Genomic DNA, 14735 nt, shown 5'->3' on the forward strand with positions numbered 1-14735 from the left:
ATTTTCAAAAACGTCGGCTCTTTGTTTGGCATCCTGCTGTGGGTTATAAGCTGGACCTGTGAAGGCATATTCAGGCATGAACTTATTCCATTCAAAGCTTCTATGTTCTCTGGACCATCCGCCTAAACTTCAGGTTGCTTTCTGTAAGAGACAGTTGAAACAGAATTCAGCTGGCCAAATAAGGCAGAAAACAGAAGCTCATACAAATCCTATCACCCCAGTGGTTCAGCAAGTTTAATAAAAGTGTTCCCAAGTCCTTTAATGGTTCACAACCGAATGTCATTATTGCAGCAGCTGATAATTAACTGTAGCGTCACACTTTTTTTTTTTCCCCAATTCTTTTTAATCCAGAAAGTAAATAAACCCTACACACCCTTCAAGCTCCAATATTTTAAAAATAACTTTTGACAAAAACTTAACCTTCCGTTTTGCACTCAATAGGGGCTTCCCTAGTGGCTCAGAGGTTAAAGCATCTGCCTCTAATGCAGGAGACCCGGGTTCAATCCCTGGGTTGGGAAGATCCCCTGGAGAAGGAAATGGCACCCCACTCCAGTAATCTTGCCTGGAGAATCCCATGGATGGAGGAACCTGGTGGGCTACAGTCTGTGGGGTCACAAAGAGTCGGACACGACTGAGCGACTTCACTTTCTTTCTTTGCACTCAATGGACAATGTGCTGACATGGCAAGGGAAGCCCCAAGCAACTCTGATTCTGGCTAAACGGGTCAAGGTTCTCACATGACATCTGAGAATACTCATGGTGAACCAGGGGACCCTGGTTTAGAACCACTTCCAAAATCAAAGAACATTATTATTATTAAACAGAGTTTTGTCGACTAATCAGACTGATTTAAAAAGCCAACTGGGGTCCCCTGGTGGCTCATCGGTAAATAATCCATCTACAATTCAGATGTGAGTTTGATCCCTGGGTCAGGAAGACTCTCTGTTGAAGGAAATGGCAACCCACTCCAGTATTCTAGCCTGGGAAATCCCATGGACAGAGGAGCCTGGCGGGCTACATACAGTTCACAGGGTTGCAGAGAGTCAGACACGACTTAGCAACTAAACCACCACCATGAAGCCAAGTGGACCTGAAAGTTCTACGATGGAGGAAGAAGCATGGCCCACGGTTAAAAAAGTGAAACCACATGTGTTCCCATGAGCGGTTCCATACTATCAAGTCTTGCTGCACCAGGAAGAAGCCTTACCCAGAAGGGATGGGTCTACCTGCTCACTGATGCTTGAAAAGCCCTCACTAGAGACACTAGCAAGTCCTGTATTCTACATTTAGAGAAAATGAAGCTTAAAAAAACAACAACAACAACTATAAATCAACAGGAAGGTGTTAAGCTTGGAGGCAGTTCAAATCCTAGCTTTCCACTTGTGAGCTGTGTGACCTCTGAACAAAAATCACTCTCCGTTCCTGGTGTCTGTTCCCCCATCTGTAAATGATACCCACCTCATGGGGTTCTTGTGAAGTTTGGAAAATGCTCTGCACAGCAGTTCGCACAAAGCAAGCACCTGGAAACTGTCAGCTTCACCGCAGGGCTTATCAGACCACCTCCATCACCTTCTGGAGAGGAAGAGGCACGAGGGAGAGAAGTGGGAGAACAGAGGGGCACTGGTGTGGCTGGAGGCAGGGAATGGATGGCAGCGGCTGGCATGGAGCCGTGCTGGGTGGCCCTCAAACAGGACTCTGGGTGGCCATTTGCCTGAAGGGATGAGCAGCTTCACATTGTCCTTATCACACACTCACTCAAACCTCAGGTTCCGTTCCATTCAACGTTTGTTTTTTGAATACTAGACATTTTCATCTATAAAGAATTTCAACGGTGATACAGATGTCATTATTTTCATCAATATGTATTTCTTTTTTAAATCCCACAGCACTGCCATATTTAAGGCCTTACATCCTGCAGGCAACCTCCCAGGAAAGGGTCAAGGCACCAAGAAGGTGGGGCCCCAAGAGGGGCCTCTGAGCAACACGCTCAGCAAGAAACTGCACAACAGCCTGACCATTCCTTTTCCCCTGGGGACCCATCACCTCTGTCTCCTGTAGGCATATAGCCCAGGCTCAAGACCAGACCCCCAGCTTTCAGAAAACGTGAACAATGCTGTTAGTACCTATTCTGCCAATGTTGAGAACACACAAGTACTTCAGCAATTAAGAGCTGCTGCTGCTGCTAAGTCACTTCAGTCGTGTCCGATTCTGTGTGACCCCATAGACGGCAGCCCACCAGGCTCCCCCGTCCTTGGGATTCTCTAGGTAAGAACACTGGAGTGGGTTGCCATTTCCTTCTCCAATGCATGAAAAGTGAAAGTGAAGTCGCTCAGTCGTGTCTGACTCTTAGCAACCCCATGGACTGCAGCCTACCAGGCACCTCCATCCACAGGATTTTCCAGGCAAGAGTACTGGAGTGGGGTGCCACTGCCTTCTCCGAGAAAGTACTGGTAACATCCAAATTAAAAGAGACAGCCTAGACACTGCCAGATGCTCCCAAACAGCTGCAGGGACATAAGGTTTTAGTTAATAGCTTAAAAAAATTTTCAACTCCACAAAGAGTTAAACCCTAAGCCATTCTTGTGGAGGGACCTGAGCGCCTTCTTGGGGACCCTCACTTGATTAAGTATCTGAGTATTCCCACATCCAGGGGGACGTGACAGCCCTCACCCGGCTCTTTCAGAGCCGATGGGAAATATGTAAGCATACACAGCCTGGAAGGAGTTCCAGCTAGAAGGAAAACTCGGGAGACCATCTTGCCCACTCCCCACTCTGGGCAAGGCAAAATACTTGCCCAAGGCTAAGCCACCAAGGAGGGGGATGGAGGTGGTTTTTGCCAGGGGCCTAGAGGGACACCCACTCCCAGCTCCCAGAGCAGCACCCCTTCCAGCTCACAGCACCTGGGGCTCCTCCTTGGGTTCTGGGCTCAGCTTCTAGAGCATTTACAGGGGTAATGCTGAAAGCCGCTTCGCGCCTCCGCCTCTTGCTTCCACACACCTGCCTCCTAAGCCTTTTGGGGTTTTCTAAGCTGGGAATCCATAAGCCACAAGTGTGAACATCTCACTGAGGGAGGCTGATCACACCTTGAGCTTTACCACCCTTTCCTGAACAGCAAGGACACAAGCAGATAAAAAGTATCAGGACAAGTACTCCCATGGAGGACTTTATGAAACTGCCTGTTTCAGTCATTTTTAATCTTAGGAAAAAAAAAAAAAAAAACAGCAATTTCATAGCAACCTAATACAAATGTTACAACTTCTTTGTTTCATTCTTTGCGGATCCATAAAAATAAGTCTCCAGACTAGAGTGAACTGTCCACAAGTATACAAAGGAAGCTGACACTCCATGTGGGCGATTATTTCACTCTTACCAAAGTTCAGTTCTGTCTATGCACTTAGCACCAGCGGCTGGCTGCATGTCTACCCTTGAGGTGGTATAAAAGCGACATGAATTCACAAATATTCAGTCAATGCCAAGCACAGACAAGTGGGAGGAGGTCGGCTGGGGGGCTCAACACTGCGCTTCAGCGATGCAGCCTGTGAGCGCCCCTCCTACATGCACCTTCATTTTCCCCCTTAACTGACCCCAATGATGTACAAAATGCAGTCCTTTCACAGCTTTCAGAAAGTTTTTTATTGGTTACAATGATATAAAAAGCATCATCTGAATTCCCCTCATCATGAAGTGCTTGCTAGCAACAGCATAAAAAAACCTTTCCATACATTTGACAAGCTCAAATGATTTATTTCATGCTGGAAGGGGAAAACATAGCAAACACCACTCTTGTCTATAATTATTAACCTCTCTCTCTCTCTCAAGGCTACATTGGTTAAAATCAAAGGACAACCCCTTTTGTATGTCATTTTGTAAATTTTAATGTCTTCTTTAGAATAGTCTTTTGTATCACTCTCCAACAAGAATAAAATTACTAACAGCAAACTTCAATACAAGAACACTCTCCAGATTAACAACTCAAACAAAAATGTAAAATGTAAATCACATATAGTACAATTGAAGCGTCCAAAACAATTTAAATAATTTTAAATATTTTATTTTTAAACTGCTACAAATGCTTTATACAATATTTCAACATAAAGTCCCCATAACAGAAATGTAACAAAATGGGAATGATAGTGAAAGGGTTAAAGTGGCACAAATTCACCAAACAAGTATTAAACTACACATTTTAAGAGGTAGATTACTTTTAAAGTTGAGAACAAAAGAAAACATGTATAAAACCTAGCCATTTTCCACCAACTCAATCATTAATCGGGGGAAGGCAGATAATTCATGGAGAAATGATACCTATACACTCAGAAACAGGCCAATTTGTTGGGCTTTTTAAATCTCTATTAGAGACTGAAGTGTAAAACCTGATATGTAAATTCATTTACACTTATGTGTAGACAGACATCTGCACAAGCCTGCGATGTATCCTGCACACTGACATACAGCTACCATTTCCAACAATATAACAGTTATAAATTAGTGCCAGATAATAATCTGAGACTATCATGTCCATTTGGATATATAAACATGACACTGGAAGAGGCATAGAAAAGAGTCCATATTCAATCTGGTTTCCTCTCCATTATGCTGGCAATCGGCTTGTGATTAAAAAACAACAAACAAACAAGGAGACAGGCTAAGAAAGAAGCTCAATGCCTCTGTCTACAATTCACTTAAAGGAAAGGCATCAAGAGCTGGTGTGTGTGACCAGAACATTGTAAGACGAGTGCATCCAATCTGCCACCCCTGAAATCTACACTCGACTACTGATCAAACAGAGAACTTGCTTTGCAAGGTCAGGTTCAAATCGTTCCTTTCTCTGCTATGTGACAAAAACCAGGGCCACACTCAGGTCTGAGTTACCAGTCCCGGGGACCAGGAGCTGGGTCAGCCAGCCCGTCTCACAGCGCCCTCCGCTGTGCATCTCAAGCATCTGTGAGCCCAGCCTGTGGGTTGGGTTCCAGCAAAGGAGTGCATGCCTGATTCTACCCACGGTAACAAGAAGCCCACTGGCAATCAGCTGTGTGTTAGGATTTTTGAGTCAGCTTCAACTGGTCTCAGAAGCTTGGTAGATTTCGTATCCTTTGCCGTAGTGCTTATCCTAAGTTGAGCATGCAAGATATTTAGTCAATTATTAAGGTTTATTCTGTTTGGGGGGACTTTTCTACAGGAAGTTCCTAGAAAATAAGAAAACTGAAGATAAATGACACGACACAACCTTCTATGAACTGACCAAGATTAAGAAAAGGCAGGGAGACCGTGGGACAAATGTGAAGACAGCAACAGGACGACTAGGGAGGTCTGCAGGCACGTGCTGGGATGTGAGAAATCAGCACCGTTTTCCTCTTTTAATCACTTTCATGGTAAATGGAAAAACTTGGTCTGGAATTTTATTTTACTTCTCCATCACTTATTTACATGTCCTTAACTGGCTGCAATGGGAACACAGTATTAAAAAAAAAAAAAAGTTGCTCTAAAAGCAGTACTGAGAATGTAAAAATGCCTTGGGACTCACAAAGACTAAAGATGGGTAAGAAGGGAGCAGAAAATATACCTCTTTCCTTGTCTTTTTTTGTCTTACAGCCTGGGGAAATGAGCTCTCAGCAATAGCTCTAAATGCAGTTCCACTGACAAGCCACCAGTGGGTTGTCCTGACCAGTGAAGGTGAGCCCAGTAAAGGGTTTGCTGGATTAAGAGCTGTAACAGGAGAATCTAGAGAGCAGTATGCCTCTGCAGCTTTGTCCTAAGAAAAGGATTTGGAGCACATGCCTCTTTCACACCCTTAATGGCACAATGGCTTGTGCTCCAGGAAATGACCGAACGGCAAATTCTGCTGAGCCCTCAGTGTGGGATGGAAAACTGACGTCGTTCTCACGGCTGACTGCAAGTGTATACTTGAAAATCTGTGGAATTCTAAACTGGTATTTGAATGTAAAAAGCCTGGGCATTGAGGACCAGCCCTTAATCACAGTTATGAAGAAACACACACAGGAAAAGGGTGTGCTGCCAGTTCCGGGGTAAGTCCTTGAATGTGCAATGGGGAGAGCACAGCAAACACACTGAAAACAGAATGAAAGCGGGTATTTCCAAACTTGCAACACAAAATCCCCCCTGAATAAAATTTCAAAGTAGAAATACACTGAAAAGGAAAGACGTCTAGTAAACTCCCTGCCAGTGTAGGGCAACAAGCATGAACGGAGGAGAGGCTCTGCTAGGAGCCCGGGGCTGGCACAGAGGGACCATTACATCTTTCAGGCCTGCGTCGAGTGCCCCGGCGTTACACCAACTTCACCACAAGGAACCGAGACGACCACAGCTCTCGAAAGAAACGCCCCCCTCTTCTGCCCAGACAATCAAAATACGGTGTCCCACTGAATGGTCATTTTGTAGTTCCCCAAACACTTTACGATCGCTCGTAAGTGGCCCCTGTGGAAGACACGTGTCCTTCAGGGGTGTCCGCAGCGCAGCTCCTGTGTCTCACACAAGCTGCGGCCACTTTCACGGGAGCCCGCAGCCACCATACACAGCCAGAACAATTTACCCACTCTTATCTGATTCTTGTTTCCTTTTAGGTCAGATTTCATGCCAGTCATGTTAACTCACAAACAAAGCAAAATAATTAAAACTAACTGGAGCAAATAACAGAGACACAATTTTATTAGGCACTTCGGTCCTCTGCAGTCTTTAAGGGTCCTTCAAAACCACTGGATGAACCTCACTCAGGTTTCCTTGACACAATATTATTTTTCCATATCAATTTTACCTTTGAACTGTATAAATGGGATCCAATACAAAATAAGTGATTCTTTCAGATACTACTGGAGACAAAGAGGAATACAGAGTACATTCTAAAGCATCAACCACTTGGGAAACGTTTTTTAGTACAGTCTGAGAAAATGACAGCATGTTTGGGGTTCTTTAACCTTGGAAAGCACAGCTCAAGAATGTCCTGTTGTTGTTGAACTCCCAGAACACAGACTGAGTACAAGGAGGTACACAGTGAAGCTGCTACTGGCAGGCAGTGTGGACAGCTGATCAACAGGTGTTTACTTTCACCGGGACTAACTAAGCTCCAAGATGCTGTATATGCACATGCCAGAGTCAGACACCAGATGCTGAGTGAGAGCTACAGGAACTATTATGAAGAAGCTTAACAAAAAAAAATCTGATCCTTTATTCCTACAGTCCATCATTCCAGTCTGCCCTCCGCTAATGATCCTTCTCTCCATCTTCAGCCATCACTTACGGCACCAGCACCAAGAACTCTGCCTCATCTACTGTGTGGTGGTAACAGCATCTCTGAACCCCTTGTGACCTCTCCAGACAGCAGTCATCCTTCGACCCCCACCCCCCTGCAGTTAACTCTGCTTCTGTTCGCTTAAAATACCAAAGGATTCTGAGACACAAAGTTACAGCCAACAGCCTAGAGTCACGCAGCTCACTCTGAAAGGACAGGATTTCTCAACACTTCACACAAATTCTAGCTGATGATGACGAATTTCACCGGAGACGGACCTGCAGGCCTTATGCAGGAAGCAGCAGGAATACCAAAAGTACACTCCACTCACAGGTGAAGTAACTCAGAAAGTTTAAGAAGTCAATGTAACAAACTTAACTCCTGCCCTAGAACACAGAATAAACAGAGAAATCACCTTAGATCTAATGAGGTCTGACGTCACACTGGGGAAACAAAGGCACTGACAAGTGGGGTGACTTGCCCTGGGTCCCCACCCACACCTGAAGAACCACAGGGTCTGGCCTCAGCATGCACTCTCTACTCATCCCCCGCTGGCCATGGGAACCTGGCTGTTTACCACCCTATGCTTGGAGACATGAGCCAGTGAGGGGTGGGGGGGAAGGAGAAGACACGGGCATGCAGCATTTTAAAAGGAACAGGGTACCGTGTTTTGATTTATTTTGACTAAGAGGCAAGTTTTTAAAATTGAAACACAATAAAAGAAAGCATGAGTAATAAAAAGCAGTCTCAGTTGCTACAACCACTCTTTAAGTCACAGAAATATTAAATCAAATTGTAATATGGTTTTAATGAACTCTGCCAATACATCAGAATATAAGACATCTATGATGGGAAAGTTAATACAAGTGACATTGGGATACTACCCAAGATATAAAGGAAGTTTGAGAGAATTTCACCATTTCATAGTAGGGTACTTTGGGGAGCTTTTAATGGCTTCAAATCCAGTTCATAACTGGCCTTATTAAGAAATGGTACCACTTTCGTGAGTCCTACATGTGAAATAAAAGCTATGTGTCCATCTTTGCAGCAGCCAAAGCACTGACCCTCCTCCACGTCTGCCTACACCTTAAGCAACAGCTATTTCCTTTAAATGCTTATGTCAAAATTGTGCAGGAAAAAGGAAAAGGAGCCACTGCGCAAGTGTTTTCTTCCAACCGTCTTTCCCCCCTTGCTCTTGAGCTCTGAACTCCTCTGACCCTGGAGCTCTGCTTACCTGAGGTCCTTCAGCTCCTGCTTGCCACTCCCGTCCTCCTTCCTGTTCTCACTGGGGTCGGCAGAAGCCGCCAGCTGCAGGCTTCGGGTGATCGGCCCCCCACTCCGTTCTCTGGATTTTACACTGAACCTGTCTGTCCGTTTCTTACTGGCCAAGGCCGACTTGCTCTGTAAGACGGCTCTGCTTTTCTGCGCCCGCACGTGCAGGCTCCTCGACGTCTTGCCTGAGAGGGGAGCTGCATGGTTCCTGGCTGCAGCTTTGGGCTTCTTGCTCTCGCTGTGAGTCATTTTGGCCATTCGTATGGGGCTCGAGTTCCTTAAAGAGGAGCTTGGTTTTTTGGACTTGACCGAAGCGGCGAATTTAACGTTCTGCTTGGACCTGAAGGACGAGGCGGGTGGTGGGACCTGTGAGGGGCCCGAGCTGCGAGCTCTGGTCTTGCCCAGAGGTGCCTGCATGCTCTGCATTTTGATCTCGGCGTCTGCTGTCCGTCTGCGGTGGCTGCTGCTGTTGTTTCTGTCACTCCCGGCAGGTGACGGGTGCCCCCCTTTCTTGGAAGAGTGGGAAAGTTTTTTTTTGGAAGGAGAAAGAGGTTTTTTGGGACAGCTGAAAGCAGCATGCTTGTTCAGGCTCCCGATGTACGTGAACTCTCTGTGGCAGTATGGGCAGACGTGCGAGGACGACTCGGGAGTGGTTTTCAGGTCAGCCTTTTGCTTTGCGGACTTGTTTTTCTGTAGGATTGCTTTCTGGACGAGCTGGTTCTTTTTCTTCAATGCATTTAACTTGAGCTTATTCGAGGACATTTTGCTGAGCTCCACACTGAAGTTCAGTCTTTTGGGCTGGCCCATTCGTCTGAAGGCGTTTTTCCCAGAGTTGTCCAGAACCACCACGCCATTTTTGGGTTGCACAGTCTGCTTCAGAGGGACCGGGTTTTTCTTGGGGGTATACCTCTTCTTGTCACTCGCAGAGGCACATGCCAGGATGTGTTTGTGCAGTTCAGGCATGTTGTCCACGCCTTTCCCGCACTTGGTGCAGCGGATGGCGGTGGTAAATGTCTGTGGGATGTTGTGCGTAGTGAAGTTTGTGGCCGTCACACCAATGCCCAGGGGGCTGCGGTGATGGTACTGAAATGGGGGTGGTTTAAAGCTTGGGTAATGTTGGTTGAGACCCAATCGAACATCTGGATCCTTTGTTTTTATTCCGGAAGCCATTATTTTGATGGTCGTGTAAAGCTCTTCGGAAGAATCGTTCAACTCCTCTTCTTCTTTAGACGCTTCTAGAGGGTCTTCTGGCAAACTCTGCATGTGCTCAACATGGGCCTTGCTGGGATCCGTAAAGTTCTGGGGCCTCAGGGTGCCGCTTTCAAACTCATGGTGCGTGCACACCGTATCCGGGTGGAGATCTCGCTGGTGCTGCTGCAGATTGCACAAGAATGCAAACTCCTTTTTACAAACGGAACACACAAAGATATTCCCAACGCCGTGAAGCATAAAGCGATGTTCTGACAAATCAGTTTTCACCTTGAAGAGCTGCACACAAAATTCACATTTGAAGGGCCATTCCTCAGCGTGAATGGATAAATGTTTGGTTAGATCCTTAATGGAAAGAAAAGGTGATTCACAGACGTTGCAGACAAAGTTTCTGTTGAATGTCTCCTGGACGATCTCCTGCTCAGCGGCGGATGGGGCTTCCTCCCTGGCTTTCAGGTCTTCACTCTCTAGTTCCTCCTGCTTAAAAGATATCATGGGGAGAGAGGTTTCCAGATTATCCCCAGAGGAAACCACGGATGACACTGCTGAGAGAGGAGGCGGTGAAGGGGAAGAGGAGGAGGAGGAGGAGGAGAAGGAAGAGGAGGAAGAAGAGGAGGAAGATGAGGAGAGTGTTGGAGGCCCCGGTGAAGCACCGGACATAACAGGCTCCACGGAGGGAATGGGCGACGGTGAGGGGGACACCGTCGGGGAGAGAACTGGAAGTGGGGACTGTGCGGTGGCATTCGAGAGTGGGGAGGGACACGGGTGGGGGGACGCCCCAGCAGAGGGGGCTGGAAGGACGACAGTAGGAAGCAGCGGAGGGGGCGGAGTGGCAACCGTTAAGACAGGGGGGCAGGGCGGAGGAGAGGAGGGGGTGGTGGGGGTCAAGAGAGGCGGCAGCCGCCCGCAAGAGAGGGAAGGGGGTTGCAGGGCAGGTGACAGTGAGGCAACGTCAGGAGGAGACTCGACAACAGCGGCAGACGAGCTGGAGTCGAGACCAAGGTCAGGGTCTGGCTGAGGATCTAGAGGTTTACAAGGACTGGCGCTTCCGGATGCCTCTGGAGCGTTTTCCACAGGGAGGTCGACACCGTTGTATTCGTTGAGAAGGACCTTCTGCAGCATGCAGGTGGTGGGTTTCCTTTTCTTCACAGCACTGCAGGATGGCTGCAGCACATGGTTTTCTTTGAATTCCTTGCCTTCAGAGTCACCACAGGGCTTTTTATGCACACTGAGATCTAACACAGCTTCCCACTGGACCGGAGCCTTGCCTGGCCCCTCAGCCTTCTGTTTCACACCACTGGACAAATCCAGTGGCTGCTGGTTGCACACATTGCTAAAAGTAGAGCTAGCTGCCCATTCGTTAGACACCTTATATTCATCAAAGCCTGGCGGGCTCCCAGTTTCTCTCTCATCTCTCCCAGACAAACTCCATGCTGGTGAGTTGCTGTGACTCTCTAATTTGGGTTTTTTGGAGCTTAGAACTGCCTCAGTCCAAACGGCTTTCCCATCTCCTGGTTTTCCAAAGTCTCGCAGGGCAGGGCTGTGCTGGGGAGAGCTGGGGGGAGAGCTGGTTCGCCTCTTAAACCTGCTTGAAGTCACAGGTAGCATCGACGCAGGAGCGGACACGCAGACAGGGCCTAATTTGGGTATCTCAGCGGCTGAAATCCCTGCAGGAGGAGTTAATTTATCCTGGGTCTGAAGAAGCTGTTTGAGCTTTGATGACAAATACACGCTTTTCTCTTTGTGGAAAGACACCGCCTCTGTGGTTGATATGCTGAGAGGCAGACTCAAGGAACACGAAGGTGTGGCAGGATCAGACTCAGTCTCGGCTTTAATTTTGGGTAACACAGGCGGACTAGCAGTCCTCCGTTTCTTGGACTCGCTGTTTGTGCTGCTGGAAGGCTCTTTAGGGAGATCATCGGTTATAGGGACCTGCGTGGTCTTTATGTTCTGAGTTATTTCCACTGTGACTGGAGTGAGCAGACAGTTTATTCCGTACAAGTCTGCCGAATTGGATTCCATCTCAATAACGTCACAGTTACTGGTGCTGCTGCTGGTCTGAATTTTACCATCAATGTAGTAATTTAGGTTCTCAGAGATATTGCTGGAAATATCCATGATGTACACATCGTCCGCCTCCCCTTCCTCCTCTGGGTCTGTGCTGGGGACATAGACACTCGGGGCGGGAGGGGCCTGCTCTGCTGGGGGCTGTGGCTCTTCCAGGAGGCCCCCTTTCCGCCGCACCCCCTTGGGAATCAGGTGCCGCTCGTGAACTCTGCGCTGATGCCGTCTCATATTCGTGTGAGTGCCGAAAACCTTCTTACAGTACTTGCACGGGTGAAGCTCTTTAGCTTCGCCATTCTCTTCTACGACGGAAGGAGTCACTGAGTCCTGGGACACCTTCTCTGAACTCAAGGTCAGGCCATCCTGCCCAAGACCGGGGGGCTGTGTGTCGTCCTGGGGAGGAGCATCGTCGCTGGGCGCCTTGCTGCCGGCCGGGTCCTCGAGCTTTCGCTTCAGCCCGGCCTCGTGGCGCCGCTCGTGGCGCCGCCGGTTGATCTGTGTGCCGAAGGCCTTCCCGCAGTACTTGCACTTGAAGGCGTGGCTGGCCGTGGACATGTGGATGTGCGTGTGCCGCTCCAGCCCCTGCTTGGTCGTGAACTTCCTCTCGCAGTGCTGACATGGGAACAGAAACGTTTCAAACACGTCCCCGTTGGCCTCTTCTCTGGCTCTGGGAGTTTTCACAACAGGGGCTGCCTCCGCAGAGTCTTCAAGAGTTTCCTTTGAAACAGTTTTTGGTTCTTCTAACAAATCCTCAGGCTTCTCATCACACCGGATCTCCGGCTCTCTCAGGGAACTTTCATTTGGCACATCAGCTGCTTCGTCCCCATCTTCTTCCAGCTCCTCCTCTTCCTCCTCCTCCTCCTCCTCCACCACCACCTCATTCGCCTCACAGAGCGCTGCTTCCTGCTCTGCGTCTGGTCCTGTCTGGGGCTCGTGGGCAGGGGGAGGGAGGGCGAACTCCGGAGGCACATCCTGGCTCACGATCTCCTGAGGGACGGCTGGTTGCTCGGTGGCGGAAGCGGAAGGCTTCTCGTCTTCGTCTTTGGGGCCTGGAAAGCACAGGGAGGCAGAAGTAAGGTTAAACACTAGCCACTGGTGATCAGCTTTCATTATCCATGTTACTTTCTTTATCATCTAAAATGCGTGAGACAGATCGTAGCAATAGACCACTCTACATTCTCATTTAAGAAGTTATACTGGATATAAATCCATTTCATTCATTCAACAAACAACTGCAGTGCACCAGGAAGCTCAGTGGGCAGTGAGGGAGGCTTCAATCTGAGCAATAAATGCCCAAAGGAACTCAGGCTCGTCTGTGTTTCCTCACACAGATATAAACACGCTTTTGTTTACAGAAACTGTACTGCTTCAAACTGTGTCGGGAATAGCTGATACTAATATTTGACTAGTCATGAGTTCTAATTTTTCATGATTCCAAACTGAAACAAGAAAACGGCTGAACATACTACCAGTAATATTCTTAGTGGTCTGCCTTGAATGTAACTGATTTGTTCCCTTCTTCTTTACCAAAACTATATGTCGAGAGCTACAACATTTTCCAAAATTATGTGATCTACATTCTTCATGTAAAAGGAACTTTGGAGACCATCTCTTCTGAGCCTTATTAAATTAGCAAGGACCAGAGATCTCTTCAAGAAAACTGGAAACAGCAAGGGAACATTTCATGCAAGGATAGGCATGATAAACTGTAAGGACCTAAGAGAAGGAGAAGACATTAAGAAGAGGTGGCAAGAATACTAATGACCCAGAATAATCGGGATGGTATGGTCACTAACCTTGAACCGGACATCCTAGAGTGTCAAGTTCAGGTGGGCCTTAGGAACCATTACTATGAATGAAGTGAGTAGAAGTGATGGAATTCCAGATGAGCTATTTGAAATCCTAAAAGATGATGCTGTGAAAAGTGCTGCACTCAATATGCCAGCAAATTTGGAAAACTCAGCAGTGGCCACAGGACTGAAAAAGGTCAGTTTTTATTTCAATCCCAAAGAAGAGCAATGCCAAAGAATGTTCAAACTACCGTACAAATGCACTCGTTTCACATGCTAGCAGAGTAATGCTCGAAATTCTTCAAGCTAGGCTTTAGCAGCACGTGAACAGAGGACTTCAGATGTACAAGCTGGGTTTAGAAAAGGCAGAGGAAACAGAGATCAAATTGTCAACATCTGCAATATCATAGAGAAAGCAAGGGAATTCTAGAAAAACATGTACTTCTGCTTCATTGACTACTTGAAAGCCTTCTGACTGTGTGGCTCACAACAAATCGTGGAAAATACTTGAAGAGATAGGAATACCAAACCACCTTACCTGTCTCCTAAGAAACCTGTATGCAGGTCAACATGCAACAGTTAAAACTGGACATGGAACATGGACTGGTTCAAAACTGAGAAAGGAGTATGTTAAGGCTGTATAGGGCTTCCCTTGTGACTCAGCTGGTCAAGAATCCACCTGTAATGTGGGAGACCTGGGGTCGATCCCTGGGTTGGGAAGATCCCCTGGAGAAGAGAAAGGCTACCCACTCCAGTATTCTGGCCTGGAGAATTTCAAGGTCTGTATAGTCCACAGGGTCACAAAGAGTCAGACACGACTAAGCGACTTTCACTTCACTTCACTTCAAGGCTGTATATTGTTACCCTGCTCATTTAACTTCTATGCAGAGTACATCATGTGAAATACTGGGCCAAACTGACTTACAAGCTGGAATCAAGACTGCTGGGAGAAATATCAATAAGTTCAGATATGCAGATGATATCCTAATGGCAGAAAGGAAAGAGAAAACTACAGAGCCTCTTGAAAAGGGTGAAAGAGGAGAGTGAAAAAGCTGGCTTAAAACTCAAACATTCAAAAAACAAAGATCAGGGCATCCAGTCCCATCACTTCATGGCAAATAGATGGGGAAACAGTGACAGACTATTTTCTTGGG

General features: G+C 47.2%; 1 protein-coding gene across 6 annotated transcripts in view; it reads right to left on the bottom strand.

Annotated features, from left to right (window-relative positions):
* PRDM2 (PR/SET domain 2) overlaps window positions 1-14735 on the bottom strand; it is a 112912-nt gene that overhangs the window by 29232 nt on the left and 68945 nt on the right. For 4 of the 6 annotated variants that reach the window (XR_008200716.1, XM_052653495.1, XM_052653493.1 and 1 more), the window contains exon 7: window positions 8481-12840. Coding sequence is in view for 3 of the 6 variants with exons in the window: in XM_052653495.1 (XP_052509455.1) it covers window positions 8481-12840 (4360 nt within the window). In the remaining 3 variants the exon portion in view is untranslated. Of the gene's footprint in view, window positions 1-100; window positions 142-1458; window positions 1573-7524; window positions 7633-8480; window positions 12841-14735 lie in introns of those variants that run through there. The other 2 variants (XR_008200718.1, XR_008200717.1) reach the window with 2 other exon arrangements.

The sequence above is a fragment of the Budorcas taxicolor genome, chromosome 16 (genome assembly GCF_023091745.1).
Source record: "Budorcas taxicolor isolate Tak-1 chromosome 16, Takin1.1, whole genome shotgun sequence".
Lineage (NCBI taxonomy): Eukaryota > Metazoa > Chordata > Mammalia > Artiodactyla > Bovidae > Budorcas > Budorcas taxicolor.